Here is a 16,930-nt window from a genome sequence, read left to right on the forward strand (position 1 = left end):
TGTAGGCAAGTCCGTTGGTATGGAGTGGTTTATGCAAGTAAAACTGTTGGTGGTATTTACAGAGATGAAGTGTAAGAAAAATGCTTATTTGTTTTAGTACCTTTTTAAAGGGATGTATGTTTATTGTAGATGGGCAAATTACACACCTTGATGTTTTCCTTTTCTTTTTTATTTTATTTTTCAGGAAACAAAAATCAACTGCGTCCGGCTGGCAACAAAAGGTATGTGCGTGTCTCTCTCCTGCAAAGCACAATGCCAGTAATGTAAAAGCTGCAGTGGTGACACAATTTGATTACAGTTAGTAGTCAAAGAACAAACACCACTCTCTGCCCACCTCCTCTTGTTGTTTGTTTTTTTGTTTGGTTTATTTTTTTAAAGGAAGATTACAAAGGCAAAATGACAATTTCCAGAACCACTCTACTAGATGTGTGGACTGTTATTTTTTTGAAAGACAAGGTATCTGTCCCTGCGGTTCCTCCTTTCCCTTGTTCTGTTGACAGCTTTCCAGTCCTGAGGACTGTTCTTGCTATCAGCAGAACATCACTGAAAAAGCAACGTTAACTTCCTACGAAATTTGTTTTTTCCATAACTGTATAAAGCAGAAAAGAAGAGATCTCTCATAAGCCTAACATTGAGGACAGTGGGACACAGTTCTTGTATCACACCACTTTCATGGTATAATTCAACAAACTAGTACTGTACGTTCCTTATTTTCATTGCAGTTAGTTCAGAATAGACCGAACTGATAGGTCAAATAGACCAGAATGAGCAAACCCGAGACAAGTCCTGTTAAGATGCAGTGCTCCGATGACCAGGTTGCTTCACGAGGTGTAACTCTTGAGGGACCAATGGTGACAATGCCTGGGTTCCTTGGAGTTCAGAGTTGCTTTTAACAACTCTTCTAAGGACTTCAAAATTATCCCAGGGGCTCCTTTGCCAGCAGAGGTGTCAGAAACCAATTTACTTGTAACACAGAGGAGTAGCTGTAAAAAGACTTGCTCAATACGTGCTGTAGTCTCAAACTGAGCTGTAAGGGAAGGATCGGGTAATTGCCGTGGCTGTGCTACAGGTAGTTCTCAGTTTCCAAAACTTAGGGTTGCTGTCTTGTGCTCTCACTGCTCTGCTGTAATGTGAAATAACTGCATTACTGCCTGTGGAGTCTTCCAAGAGTTAAACTAAATTGGCAGGAACCCATGACTTTCCTGTTTCCTTTGAGGCACCATCCCATTTTTTCCATTCTTATCACTCCTTTCTGTCATGTGCAGTACCAGAAGCCGGTTACTTCCAGGTACTTTCTCCTGATCACCTCTGCATTTGCACTTACAGAGGAGTTGAGAGGGCTCAAAGCTGCCCCAGCTAACAGTTGCTGGATGGCAGAAGATGACTTTTTCCATCTTCTTACGGAGACATCCCCAGTCTGTTACAGAGCGCCACGTGCTGGGGTGGCAGGTGCTGCATGAAGTTCCCACCTGTGCAGCTGTTTCACCGCTGAGACCTGATACACGAGCTGGTGGGTCTGTAAGCAGTTGTGTCACCACTGAAAGCCAAGGAGGATGAGACATTTCTCCCCTTTCTCCTTTTCATCTGTGAGAGCCACAGATGCTGCTGCTCCCCATATTCTCTTGTTGCTTTTCTTTTAAAAAGTTCCTCATAAAATCTTTATTTAATTCATTCCTCTGGGTTTACAAACATCTGTGTGTCTTAGTCTCCCCTCCTTCCCCCTGAGTTTTTCCAGCTGCTAGTGATGTGACCATTTCAAATTCTTTATTTTGGCTTTCTGGGGGTGGAAAGAGCTGGACTGGCGAGTCTGGGTGGAATGAGCATCCCCAGGATTTTCCCAGAATATGACTAGAGGTCTCTTCAAGAGATCATAGAAACTGTATTAATTCATTTTTGGAGACCTGTAGTTTCTCCCATTTCAGTTGTTCCATTTTCTGGAGTTGGTGGAAGAATGTTGTCATGCTAGCAGGAAAGGTATTTGCTCTGTAACTATTCAAATAAAAACCCACCAACTATACAGCTTGAAAAGTCCCATTCTTGCATGAGCTTTTGATTTGCTTTGTCTGATGTGGGTCCTTCAGAAGAGTGTCACATAAGTGTTTGACCTTGAATTGACTTCTGCAAACTGATTTAATCTTCATTTACCAGTTAGGTCACCAGGCAGAGTCCATAAGCTCCCCTCATTCTGTTGTTTCTGAATGTGGTCTCTTTTTAAAAAAGGATCTCTTACTAGTATTAATTTCATAAGAGATATAAAAGAGAGGGGTAGAGCTTGAGGGTGCCTAGAGCCACTGCTTTTTGGTGATCTTAGTTTTTAGGATTATTCTTGATTGACACAAATGGAGAAGGACAAGAAATGATGGTAGTTCTCGTGTTTATTCTCACTGTCTCAATGGATACGACTTTTGATTTATAGGCAGATATCTGATTTCTGTGCATGCGATGTGGAAATTCCTTTGGTGTTTGGTTTTTGGTTTTTTTTTCCTTTCTTATTTTTCTCTTGTCCTTGCTCTGTGAATTGCCATGTTGTATTTGTCAGTGCCTGACCATTAGCAAGGACACGGGAATATGCACAACTGTGGCTAATTTTATGCAGTTTTAGCTCTTCAAAGGTACAGTATTGCCTTGCAGCTCACCAGCAAGGTAGCATCACAAGTGGATTTGTAGTCTTGATAACATAACAGTATCTTCCATTGCTGGCATCTGTGAAGTATGAGCAGCTGAGCAATAGCTGAACAATGTGCTTCTGTGGTTTGCAGCTTTCCCATAGTTTCAGGTTTCCACATGTCATGAGGATGAATTCCCACCGTACGATAGCTCCGTATGAGTAGAAGGACTCAGACACTCCACATCCCAGCCCCTGAAGGGAGGTGTCGCAGCTGCACTCTGCTGTGTGGCGGTGGACAGAGATGCTCACGGATCTATAATTACACTGTGAACTGATCAAAGGCTGATGGCTGGGATGTTCTAGATGACCTACTGTGTCTGTGCCGTCTTCTGTCTACTCATTATATTGATTATCTTTAATGGCATTGCCCTGTATTCGCCTTTGTTTGCATTGTTCTCTTTCTGAGGATAGAATGAGCAAACCTGTAGAAAAAAAATCATCAGAGCTGCCAGTAGAGATACCACTGTGGTGTCTTTGGTAAGACTAAGGGGGGAAAAGAACCACTTTTTTGGAATCAAGCCTAATCTCAGCATTGACAACTTAAAAGTTCTGCTTTGAGTTGGTACCAGAGAAGAAGTAAATTTTGTTTTGATGCAAGAAAATAAATACATACTACTGGTGCCAGACTAAACATTCCTTTTAGGATATAGGCCTAAGTTTTCCATCCCTAGACATCTGACACTGCAGTAGCTCCGTTAACATCAGTGAAATGAGTTCTGATCTACACCAGTGACAGGAAGATTAGGATCCAGGCATGTTAAAGCAAGATGAGTATTGTCTTGAAGTACTGCATTAACAAGGGCACTAAATGTGAGTGTGGGAGTAATTAGCAGTAAAATGTATTAGGCAGTGTGTTACTGGGGGATTATAACACATCTTGGGTGTTGCTGCAGGGCACCTGTTCAGGCGCTGAGTAGCTTTAATTACTTGAGAGATGCATGAGGCTGTTCCACTGCTGCTACTTCAGCAGGCTGGGAGGCAATTCACTCTGTATGTCCCGTTGCCTCAAAACCAAGGCAATGGAAGTAGACAACTCTTTGAAAAGTGTTTCAGTCCATTAAAGAGAGTTTGGGAGTTTTCCCAGTTTTCTCTCCTCCCCTTTTAGCAAGAAATAGACTGTTCAGCTCGGCCCTTTTTCAGTTCAACTCAGCTTTGTGCAAGAGCTGCTTCCCACCTCTCCCGCCAGTATGCTCCTTGGTGTGGTTTGCTGCGTGCTGCTCCTGTTTTGATGAACTTGATTGCTGTGGCAGCAAGAAAGACCTCTCAGATCTTGTATATTGGGTTACTAACTGTCGGGGTGGGGTTTGGCATTCCAGAGCACTGGGTCATGACACCAGTGGTGCACCCTCCAGAGCAGAGCTGACAGATGCCCAGCTGGGTCAGCCCTGCTGAGCTCGTTGCCTCCCATCCAGTGGCTCCAGGGTAGGAGCTGGCTGATGCCGGTGGCGGGGACTCATTGTCAGCCTTTGCTGTGGTGACATTTGACAGTCCATCAGAAAGCTCGCTACATCTGCCCAGTCTGTGTAGCCATTTCACATTTTGCCAGCATGTTTTACATCCACAAGCGTTATTAACCTTTTGTATGTACATATGTATTTATTTTCAGATTCATTGCTCTCAGATTTCTTACCACTTCCAGCCATAAACATATCTCCCCGCGTGGGCTACTCCTCTTTTTTTACATTACCGGAGTAATGTCGTCTTTCACAGCATTAGTCACTCAGGTGCATATCATTAGCATAAAACACTCCTTAAAAAATAAGTTCCTAATTAAACCCCAATTTACCAGCTCTCTGCCATACAGTTTCTATTCAGACATTTATTTATTAGTTTTACCATTTGGTTGCCTTGATAGCATTTATTTTAATATGTCCCATTCTTTTTGAATTAACTGACTTGTTCTCCCTGTCTTAAAGCAACATATTTATATTGACACTTTATTAGAGAAAATTGTAACCTCTTACCAAGAAAGAGCGATTACCTCTTGTATTCTTAAAGTGCATTAAATTAATTTCACAGTGTAATTGAAACCAAGGCAGAGGGCTCATTAATGGTTCCTTATCTCTCTATACTCATTTCTTCTTTCTTTAAAATGTAAGTTCTTGCAAATGAAGGAATGGAACTTTATAATCATTACGAGGTACATTTCCCTCCCCGCCCCCCCCCCCCCCCCCCCCCCCGTTTTTTTCTTCTTGTGCATGCTGCCTGGGAACAATTTTCCTTGTTCTTAGCATTAATAGGTAGGCAACAGGTGACCACAAGAAACCCGCCCAGCCTCTTGAGCACAGGTGATTATCAGTTCAGGAGAAGGAAAACTGTTCAAACTTGCAGAAGTCTGAGCAGCTTCATGACTTCTTGTTTTGTATTTGGTTTGCACAGGAAAAGACCTTTACGGTTCTGCTAACCCCAGGGCACAGGGGCGCTCCTTAACAGCACCCATGTTGCGCTGAAGGTGAGTGTATACCTGTGCAGAGGGCCACCTGAAGGACTCGGCACCACTCACATCTTCACAGCAGCACTTGAGCATGACTGAGGAGCCCCATGGATCCCTGGCTGGCCCTCTGCAGAGGCTGAATACCTCCCTTAGTATGCATGGAGATAATCTTGCAATTTTAAAATTAAAGTAACTACAGCATTTTCTGGGTCTGGTTATTATGCACATTCTTAGACAGCTGAGTCCTGCTGTTGAAGAAATGATGACAGGAGAGTGAAAACTTAATTCTGTAAGCCCCCTGTACAGAAGCTTCTGCTGGAGTTGGAGATGCTGCGGAACTGAGCCTCAGCAGCACCGTGTAGAGTCATTCACAGATCACTAGTAGGAAGGTTCAGGATTTCTCAAGAGTTTTGCAGTTTCCATCAGAATGAACTTGGAGGTTTGTGTCTCATAAATGTGCCTTATCATACATAACACTGAGAGCAGCACCATTATTTAACTCCAGAAAATTTAAATATACAGAGGAAATCCCATCAGCTTGTGGAAATAGTTTCTTCTGCTTTAGCCTGATGTGCATAGAATGACTTACTGGGATGTGACAGAGTAACTTGTGATTAATATGAAAGGGAGGGCAAAGGAGGGCTGGGTTTTTTCGGGTTTAAAATGGATTAAAATTTTATAGGAATATTCCTCTCCCATTGCTGCATGGTTATTACTGTCTAGCTATGACTTCCTCACCCAACAATTATTTCAACTACACATCAGGGCAGCTGTGATGATACAGGGGCAAAAAGGTGCTGGGATTACTGTGAAGTTCAAATGCTTTTAAGATTGAGAGAAATGGCCCTACTTTCTTGTAGTGCATCAGCACTGGAAGAAGGGAACTTCCTGGGAGAGGAGTGCTTAATGATCTTGAGACCTCAGTAATGAACCTGGCTCTGAAAGGTGACCGGTGAAATCGTGGCGGGGGAGACTGCAAGAAACCAATGGAACATGAAGAGGAAAAAAATTCCTACTGTTCACACACAGTTTTGCTGCACATGAGAACTATTCGCTTGATAGCTCTTGCTCACTCAAATTTGTTTAAGAGGGCTCTTTTGTTTTCTGAGATATATTCTGGTTTTGTAGAGAGACAACATCTTTTTTAAACAGATCTAATCCCACTTCAAATCTGTTTGTTATTGCATTTTGTCTTCTGATACACTGGAATGTTATTCCTTTGACAGGTTTGCTCTGTTTTGTGCTATTTATTTCAGAAGGGTTTATCACACATTTTAAGTTGAATGCATGAAAATATTTTTTTCTTTTCACTTGAACAAACATCTGCCTTCTAAAAGTTTTTTAACAGAATTTTTTGTATCACCATAATTAGTTGTTAATAACAGACACATTTAACATTATACTCTTACAAAAAAATATTCCTCACCGGGAAGACAAATCAAACTTCCTCACATGTGGATGCCCATTTAACCCAGTGAGCATCTTTATTTTCACTAAATTTGGTATCAAGACTTAGAGGGATTTCAAATGTCAGCTTTAGGGGCTTCCTTATCCCAGGGAGCTAATGAACCACCTTTGAATTAGTGAAGAACTTGGTGCAGACCTGGATGGGACCACAAGTGAACTGAGTTTGCTAACTTGAGCCCAGTTTCTAGAGAACATCGTCTGCTCTAGAGCTCTGCTGCGCTGCCAGACCCTGACCTTGGCTCCCAGTTAAAATAAGCAGTGGGAGGGCAGGGGTAGGAGAAGTTCAGTGTTTAAGGTAAATTTTGGGATGGGCTAGCAACAGTAGACCGTAAAAATATCAGCTCTATAATTCAAAGCATCCACTGCTAGGATACACTGGGTAGCTTTGGAAAAGCAGAGTCTTCAAAAAAATCAGAATAAAGTTGATTATTGCTGCGTGAACCAAGTCCTCCTGGAATCATAGCAGGAAGGGTTTACCTGGAGTGCTGCAGAGGCTGCCGTGCCCTTTCAGCACCCGCGTGGTGTGAAAGGATGCTCTTGGCCTGGCTGGGGGGTTGTGCAATCACACGTTTGTTTGCAGATAAACCGGTAGCCAGGCAAAGGAGGTAAAAACAATCGAAAAAAGCACTAATCAGACATTACAGCCACAAGTGAAGGTCAAATCAGAAAGGATTTGTTTTGGGTTTGATTTTTTCAGTGTTAATGCAGAGCCCAATGGATGATTAGTCGTTTACAAAGGCTTTTTTTCCTCTCTTCTGCTTGAAGGTTTGCAGGAAGAACTGCCTGAATGTCCCCTGAAGCCTTCTGCACAGGGGTGAGAGCTGGGGCAGAGGAGGGGGCAGCTGTGGGCGCAGAAGCAGAAGGGCTGTTAGGTTTGAGAGGAGAGCAGTGCTCCGTGTTCCTAATGTCCTTACGCTTACACCCACTTCCTTGGGTAGTCAGTATTTCTCCTCTGTTTCTTGACATCTGGAGATGCTTTCTGCAGCGTAGCAGCCGCTGGCCAGGTGCTGTGGATCACTTAAAAAGTTTTTCATAAACAGATTATCATTGTCAATGTCCTTAAACAGCACTTCCAAAGGCATGACAAACCTGAGGCTGTTACAAATACCTTATGCCTCTGTTTCCTTAAACAGATTTTTCAATGAGCCAGTGTCCAGAAACAGGGTTGTTATTAATGCATTAGCTTCTCAGTTTCTTCCAGGAACTGGACATTTAAAAAACTATATGATAGCGTTAGTATATGTGACAATGTCACAAGAGAGGTAGGTGTGAAAGAAACTATTTCATAATACCACTGCAGAGGAAAAGAAGAATAATTTAAGACATGTCTGAAAGTGCTGCTTCAACTTGGCAAAGTACAGAAAGTTTCCCAGTATTTTATACAGCACACGTACAGCGTGTATACAGAGTCTCTAATGCATTGGCTGTATGACTCCCTTTTTCCTGTAAAATGGTGAGCATCCTCGGCACACTGCTCAGTCAACGTGGGAGTGAAATCTTACTGGGCACAGCATTTGTAGGCCACTGTGGTACCTCAAGCACCTTTGAACAGCTGGGCTCAAAAGGTGGCCTTTAGTATTCATTGTAATCCCCACCTCTGCACTTTGCTCACTGGTTTTGTAATTTCTGCAGCTGGTGTGGCTGTGGATTTTTAATGATAGCCATGATGTGAGCAGAGCAACTGCTCAGAGGGGACCGGCTGGTGCAAAGGTTAATTAGTTTTTGTTTGCAGGGTGCAACAAGTCTATTATACAACCATAGCATTGTCAGGCACAGTAAAATTTTTGCCTGTATCAGTCAAAAGGTGGATCTCCCTGTCTATGTTTAAGACCATAGACAAATTGTCACCTCTGTAAATTTGAACTTGTCATAATGGCAATTTTACTTGTTTTCCATTTTTATAATTTCGAGTTAGTTTCTAAATAGCTTTGCAAAAGTGGAGAGTTAAAATGGATACATCCTATCACCCTCTGAGCCACCGCATCAGTTGTAGGCATCACAACAGCTGCTCTTTATCTGAGCTCTTCTTTCAAGTAAATGTAATAACCTTTCTCATTCTTGGGAGCCATATATCTGCCTTTAGCACAAATTAAGTGCTTCTGTTCTGGAGAGAGAGAAAGAAAAGCAGGAGGAGAAAAGCAAAGCCTTTGTGGTGGATTTGCCTGGAATCTCCAAAATCAATTATTCTCTTAGTGCTATTTTTTAATTCTCATTCAGTTTAGTAATGCTAATCTTGATTCCTCACTGTGTGTTTATGCTCATCCTCCTACAGATTCAACCTGTATGCCTGATAATCCCTCATATAAATTCTGGTCTGTCTTTCTCTCCAGGACTGCTTTGTTTTGCTGTGCTCTCTGCTTAGAATATGGCTGAAAGCTTGTGGCTCTCATCACTCTTTCCATTTCTTGTGAGCTTTTTTCACAAAATGAGAATGTCTCATTGTTGTCTTAAGCCTGCGCTATTTGCAGTCCTCAATAACTGGAGGCGGAAGATTGGTATAGTGATGTTATCTGTAGGGATACTGTTGGTGGTATTCAATTTTTTAATAAATTACAACAAAGAAATAGCCAAAGTGGAATCTGTCTTTCAGATTTCATGAGCTATTCCGCTTTGGCTTACAACACGGAGAAGGGCTGGCATCGTGCACAGCTTTTTATAGTCCCAGTACTCTGGTATATGCTGCTGAAGGTTGCAAACTACAACCTGTCTTCTACAACCTGTGTGTGCAGCCAGCTGACGCTGAGGGCATCGCTGGGTAGTGCTGGCTAACAGGTATTCTGCATCAAGGTGTAAATCGGTGCCCTGCCACCTTTACCTCAACATTATCATTCTTACAGGTACTTGTTTGCCCTTGCGTTTCCATATTGGAGACTACGTTTCAGAGATACAGATATAATCAGGATCTGAAAGCATAAGGGAAAACATTTCTACATGCAGAGAGGCTTTAATCATTTGTAGGCTATTCGCATAAAAAGCACCATTAAAAAAGAAAAAAAAAAGAAAAGGAAATCATGTTTACAAGTGATTTGAGAATAACTGTCTTTTGAAAATAAGCCTCTAGGTCTGTTAGGGAATTTTGCATTCAGCATGCTGCCTGGCCACTATGTGCTACAAAGAAATTACACCGATTGAGCAGCTCATTTTAACTCATAATGACTTTGAACCCATTATTTTTCATTAATTTTTCTGGCTTAAATAATGCTTTAAAGTAATTTTTCTAAATGTTTTTTGTTTCAAGAGTGACTTTCTATCTGAAGAATTGTATTTTTAGGTGTTACAAATTGGAAACCAGACCTAACCTTTGCCAGACTGACCTGTCGCCTTCCAGGGTCTTTGCTGTCATCTGGCTGTGGCCAAACCTCCCATTGCTTGCGTTGCTTCTCTCATGTTGTCCCTCTCTCATTTACACTTGCACTGCCTTTTTCTTGCCCCTGGGTATTTACCCAGCTGTCCCTAGAGCCATTTTGTTTGCTTTCTCTTCTCCTCCTGTTGTAGTATGGGATGCTTCTCTCTCCTGTGCGGCAGCGCGGCTACTGACGCTACCACTGCCATCGCAGGACTTTGTTCTTTACGCCTCGCCAGTTGGAAATCTCACACAAATACCTGCCTTTTCCTTCTGCCTACGGCTCTTTCGGATTCTTTTTTTCCTGTCAGTTACATTTTTTAATGCAATATTGTAATTGCTGCTTAAAATAAAGAATGTTTGTGAAATAGGCTTTAGAGAAGAAACTTCTATTATCAGTTCTTCAGTGTGCCAGCTCCACAGAGAAGGTCGCTTTATATCTGGTGGCTTATTGTTATAAAACAACATATCTGTGCATATCTTCCGCTTGCTGCCATTGCTGTTTCTCCATCTGGGTCTCCTGTCCCCCCATCCCCATCTGTGACACTTTGTATTGTCTGATGGAATCGTCACAGGGTGTCAGTCCAGAAATGTCAGTCCTTGGCTCTGCTGCTGGGTGCCTGTGATGCCAAAGGCATATCCTTAATCCTTTCAGATCTATAAAGAAAATAACAGTTTATTACTTACCTTGCGCGAGCATTAGGAGGATTTAGAATACATATGAATATCGCTCTAGGAGTGCGTAGTGCTACATATGAACGCTTGCCGGTAAGTGGATGATTTTTCACTTTCTTAGCATTTTGGGAAGGTTCTCCTCCTCCTTTGTGGTTATGACTTGCAACAATTAAGTTTAGGTTTTTGTAATCACTTGCAAACCATTTTCCAGCTTAAAGTAGCTAAACATGTCATCTCTCTTTCTTTGTGGACAGAAACACTTTCAGCTTAAGAAACGTACTGAAACATTTTACTCTGGAATACAAATGGCAGCCCTCTGTTCGGATATTAATTTTGAATTTCAAAATTTATGTCCTTAAGCAGTCAGCCCTGCAGAGCCAGCTTTAATCATGATCTGAAGCAAAGGGGAATTTAAAAAGTTGAAAGCCACAAGGAGCTGGCAAGATGTGAAACCATCCTGCCAGTAGTTGCACCTGTCTGAACTAGTCTGAGATTTTTTCATTATCTGTGAATCCATGGCAGGATAACCAGTTTAGGCCTTAATCAAAACCTTAATTAAACAATTGATGACTGATGAACCATAAACCTGACCTCTCATGGGCTGATGAGGTGGATTGACTCTGGGAAAGAGCCCATTTGCCCCTGCTCTGCTCTCTTTGCATCTCTGAAGCATCACCAGAATGGTATCCGCTGTGACTGTGCTGCTTGTAACATGTTCCATCTCACTGCAAGATGCTGCATCTCTGGGAATTTTGAAAGAGGTGGAAGAAAAAAGAAAATTAGGTTGGTAGGAAAGGGCTGAAACCTTGAAACAGCTACGAATGTAAAATGTAGTGCTGGGTGAATACCAATGCCTGTGAAAGTCAGCTTCATGCCACTGATCAAGGTTCTGGGACAGTGCGGTTTTTGCACGGTCCATAAATGTGTATCTCTGAAAGTAGTAGCCTGGTCTAGTAGGTAATGCACAGACCTGGAGTCCAGGGACCTACGGGCTTCACTCTTCTGGCACTGTCTTCTATCATTTGCCTTCCTTATTAAGAAAGTAAGCTCATGGCACAAAATTGTCTTACTTCATGTTAGTACAGTGTGAAGGGGTCCTGACCTGAGTGGGAGCTCTGGATTCCACTGAAATACAAACAGTAATAACAGTGGTGACCTGTTCTGTATCCTATTATTCCAGTATTGAGTTTCAGCTGCAAGGAACAATTTATTCCCGGAAATGTGGTGGAAGTAACCACTAGAAAATACGGTTATAGTTCCCCGCCCCCCCCGCCCCCCGCCTTTTTTAATGCCAACAGTATATAAACATTGTTTTTCAGAAAGAAAAGCGTGGCCCCTCAAGTACAATGGTGCAGAGCTTTCAAAGTGTATTTAAAGACATCTGTATGAGATGGCCATCTGAGCAGTTTTTATGGGCTTGTGTGCTCAGAGGATTTCAGATCTTCCTGAATGTCCATAAATGAGAGAAACAAAACTGAATTCTAAAAAGGCATTAGTGTCAGGAGCAGCAGAAGTCATCTTCTGCAAGTACAGTAACAGCTCACAGACCTCCTCCTGCCAGAATAAAGTAGGCTTGGCTTACCTACAGGTGGTGGTGTGCAGGTGGGGGTACAAACAACCTTAGCAGATGTAGGCATCTACAAAGGAAGATACACCAGAATGGCAGGAAAACAGTGGACTTTTGCAGTAATGTTTCACTGCAAATCTTTAAGAATCTGAGACCCAGGAATTTACTGACACTGTCATATTATCAATTCCTAGGAGCTATTAGCTGAGACAACTTACAAATGGTTGGACTAGTAGCCTAAAGGAATTGTTGGCCTTTGCCAAGATAGATAGAAAGAGTTACACGGAAGATTCAAGTGAATCAGTCACCACAGTGTGTAGGTGTCAGGACAGATAATAAGCCTTTATTATTCTCTTTCTAGAACTGCAGTAGTCTACAATGGGATGAGAAATATCAAATAAAAATACACTGACCACACATTGCCTGTAGTAACAAGCAACAGCCTGGCAAAAGCAAACCGATCTAGTGGATTAGAAGATGGAGTTGACAGCACTTTTTTTTTTTTTTTCTTTTTTTTCTTTTTTTTTTCTGTGGCTTACAATTCATGAGCATGTTCAGATCATACAAAGACGTGGGGCATCTGACTGTGCTGTTTGTGGTAGAAAACTGTTCTCCAGCACCTGTTATTCAGGGTCATAAGAGTAACTGCAACTCAAGTGAGGGATAATTTGAAGTACTTCTGAGTTTCACTTCAAACAAACAGAGATTTAGCAATTTTCAGGGAAAAAATTGTACCTTTATCATTTACTTTGTAGTGTAAGAGTGTCAGGATTGCCTGTATGATGGTATATAGCTCACCTCTTGGACAGACTTGCTTCAAGACTGTAAGAGATGTTGTCAGATAAAGAAGGTAATATGCAACTGATATGTTATTTTACTTTCATGCTCAGGAGTCCCATTAATGCATTTGAGACATGTAAGTGCAGAAGTTACCAGTGAACTCTTAACTGAATGGGAAAATTGGTGGATGCAGCAGAGCAATAGAGTTGTCAGGGACAAAAAGCTGAAAATTACATACATGTTTCAAATGGCCAGCATTTTTGCTTGGTAAATATTGTATTTTGCTGTGGCAAACTAGATTAACAGTTTAGCTGTAGGAAAAGTGAAATCATACTTTTATTGCTGCATGTGGTGAGTTTTCTTGTTGTACATTTATTGCGTTGTTCTGTGTGTACTCTTCAAGATATGATGAGAGCAGAATATAACACTTTATTCAAGATCAGGTCCTTATCGCTGGAAGACTGTCAGCTAAGGCCCTATTCAGAACATACCAGAAAACCCTATGGTCAGTTATACAATTTGATCTTGGTGAGCGTTTGGACTCATCCTTGCAGAGAGAGATCTTTTAAAGCATACACAGTTTTATGTGTGGCAAGTAGGCGAAAGAATAACCCAGTGAGGCTTTCTGCTGTCTCAGCCATGTACGGACTTGATTATTATGTCCCCAAGCAACTGACTTCATGAGCAGAAGTGATTCAGGTTTCCCTAAAGGTCAGCAACAGAGTTGTTAAAAGAGCAAAACATTATGGTCTTCTGATGACAGCACTACACTTTCACCTTTGATTCCCTTTTCCTACTGTGTTTAAGCTGTAAAGGAAGACTTGGCTGACTCCAACCCAAATAAGATTGTGATCTCATGTAATGTGAATTCATTTAACTTCATCAAATGCAATTATGATATTTTTAGTAGTAGTTAAGTATATCAGGAATGTAATAAAGATAGGCTTATTTAGTCTTTAGAGTAGCCACAACTCAAATCTTGTGGGGCTTTCTAAATCAAGGTCAGTGGTTTAAGCTACATCTGGGAAAATTCTGTGCAGCAAGTAGCGAAGTCAGCAGAGCTAAGGTATAGAATAAGCACTATATAAGTAGCCCCAGCAACAGGGGAAAGAGTACCATTCTGCATTCTGCTCAGTTACGCAAAGGGCAGAAGACCCTTAAAATCAGATCATGACAAGGAAGTAAAAGAATAAATGTGTGGAAATAATGTTCCTAAATACTTCATTTTTAAGCATGTAGGCTTTACTCATAAAAACCCCAAAATTTCAAATAGAAATTATGTTGTTTTGCCTGGGCTGCAGAAGAACTCGTGTATGGAATACATTAGAAGATGTGGAGGTTGCTTAGTGTGTTAGATTACTGCTTGGTACATGCATAATTGTAACCATGTGCTTACAAAAGCCAGGCCTCCGGTATGTTGAGAAATACAAATGTGGTCTGATTTTAGAAGAAAAAAAACTTTCTGCCAGTAGTATTATTGGATATGTTACTGCAAACTTTTATATGCATTATTTCATTAACGACTGTTTGAGATGAAAATTATAACTGCTATTAATTCTCCTGCTTCTGGGTGTATGCTAGTGCTTCAGAAGAGTAAATTCACCATTGCAGTTTAATGTGGTAAAATATTAGAGTCGGTTATATTACACTGGGGTATTATGCCCTATTACTGCTCTGAATTACCTGTTATCAGCCCTTATTAAAGGCAGATTTGGTTAGATGGACAATTGTCTATTGTAATTTAATTGCAAATATGTTGTTAGGCTTTCAAATGAATATTTTTCTACATTCTTCAGTGATTTTTCTACAAATTCTCTTTTTTATATCCTTCTCCCTCTCCCTCCATCTTTTAAGGAGCTTCCACCCAGAATTCCAATGCAGTGGAACCAGAAAAACAAGTTGACAGCACAGTGAAAATGGCCGGAGTTATAGCTGGTCTCCTGATGTTTGTTATTATCCTCTTGGGAGCAATGCTTACCATCAAGAGAAGGTAAGTTTCTGCTTTGCTTCCATCTTGAACCTTCTGGCTAGTGGTTTCTACTTCAAAAAGAAGAATAAATTTAGTAGAGAGAAAACATTCCATTTGTGTTACAGAGGACAGCAGTCAATGCCAATATACGCAACTCTTTACAGTAGTTCTAGCCCCAGAAAAGATGGGTGTTCTGGCAGATAGTATATGAACAACAAAATAATTGTTGTCAAAGTAAAGAGTTAAGGATAAGTATCTGATAATTAATGAGAAGGAGTAGCTCATGAAAAAGCATGGAAAAGTACGAAGTGATAAGGAGGCAGTGGAAGTGGGCATGGGCAGGAAGCACAACAGTGGTCTAATAGAAGACAAGAATTCTTTCTCTAACAGCCAAGAAAAATAATATCTTACAATAATGCGATCAGGGGTCTTGTTCCCAAGTGAGTCTTGATGCGACATATTTTCACACAGCAATTTCTTTGCAACCACTGTTCAACTGGAATATTACATTTTGCTGAGGGTTAGAATCTTTCCACGAATTAGCTTTTGTTTACAAGGGAATGAAACTTGGAAAAATCATTTATGTAATGAAATTTGTTCAAACAGTTCATTTTGTGTGATTTTCTTTGGACCATTTGCACTTACACTTTGAAGTAGGCTATTGTAGTTGCTACTATTTGAAGATATCCACATTTGCAGTGTAATATACTGATCCAGAAAACCCTTTATAGCAAGAGGTTTTCTTGAGAAAATTTGTAATTTTTTTTTTTTTTATTAGTCACATTTCTGAGGTGAACCCTACTTTGCAAGAGTCATTTGATCCTAAATGAAACAGGACTTAGGTAGCCTGGCACCGCTTGTCTAGGGTGTGGGTAGCATTTCATGTCAGAGCCTTGATGATTTTACTCGGTCTGTTGTCGGGAGTGCAGCTTTTCAAAACAAAGCTCCATTCCTTTGAGATCTGTTATCTCTGTGACAAACAGCCACACATTTCCCAAAAATAAAAGCAGCAGTTAAATCTTGATATAATCTCTATGTTAATCCAGAGCACATATGCAAATGGCATAGCTCTGTGCTGCAGGCGCTGGAGCGCAGGGCTGCTGTTCAGAAGGACGTTGGGCGGCTGGAGGAGCGGGCTGATGGCAGCCTCCTGACGTTTAGCAAAGGCCAGGTCCCGCATCTGGGATGGAGTAACCTATGTTACAGCACTGGCAGGTTTGCAGAGAAGGACCCTGGAGGTCTTGGTGGCCGTGGCAAACATAACTCAGCAATGTGCCCTTGCAGCAAAGAAGGTCTACTGTGTCCAGGGCGGTGTTAGCAGGAGTGTAGCCAGCAGGTTGAGGCAAGTGATTATTCCCTTCTGTTTGCCATCAGTGAGGTTGCTCTGGGCCTGTTCTGTGCAGTTTGGGGATCCTCAGTACAAGAAAGGCACTGATTGATATATTAGAGAAAATCCAGAGGAGGGTTACCAAGATGGTTTGGAGGTGGAGAATCTCCATCCCTGGAGAAATTAAAAACTTGACTTGGACAATGCCCTGAGGGACTTGCTGCAAGTAAAATGGGAGTTTGCACTAGGAGTCCTTTTTGAGTAGCCTTTCCAAATGTAATTCCACAAAAAGGATCACATAGGTAGTACTACTGTGAATTCCTGTTGAATTAACTGAAGGGGTGGGCAATCTAGATTTTTAATCCAATTTTTGTTGTAAGTAAGAAAAATCAAATTTTGTGAACAAATGTGTATGTGTTTTGCATCACATCTGCTGCACTTTTGTTCAATGTTAAGTCCAAACAGCACAGATGCCTCTGGTTCCGCTCCCCTGGGAGCTTTTCAGTTCATAAGCAGAAAAAAAAATCAGATGCCTCCAATGAAAAACAGGGAAAGGGTTTCAGCAAAAATTGAGCTGGATTTCTGGTCTGGTGAATGCACGGCCCTCATACATTCCTGTTAACTTCCTAAAAGCTCTCAAAGAAATACTTTTATTCTAAGCTTGAGAGACAAAACTTATAAGGAAAGCTATCAGAGCAGT

The 16,930-nt window shown here is 41.3% G+C and overlaps 1 protein-coding gene across 2 annotated transcripts in view; it reads left to right on the forward strand.

The window, feature by feature from the left end:
- Window positions 1-16,930, forward strand: part of PTPRT (protein tyrosine phosphatase receptor type T) — a 453,474-nt gene that overhangs the window by 367,223 nt on the left and 69,321 nt on the right. For both annotated transcript variants that reach the window (XM_056354779.1, XM_056354780.1), the window contains exons 13-14: window positions 185-221; window positions 14,789-14,924. In XM_056354779.1, the coding sequence (XP_056210754.1) occupies window positions 185-221; window positions 14,789-14,924 (173 nt within the window). The remainder of the gene's footprint in view (window positions 1-184; window positions 222-14,788; window positions 14,925-16,930) is intronic.

The sequence above is a fragment of the Falco biarmicus genome, chromosome 10 (genome assembly GCF_023638135.1).
Source record: "Falco biarmicus isolate bFalBia1 chromosome 10, bFalBia1.pri, whole genome shotgun sequence".
Lineage (NCBI taxonomy): Eukaryota > Metazoa > Chordata > Aves > Falconiformes > Falconidae > Falco > Falco biarmicus.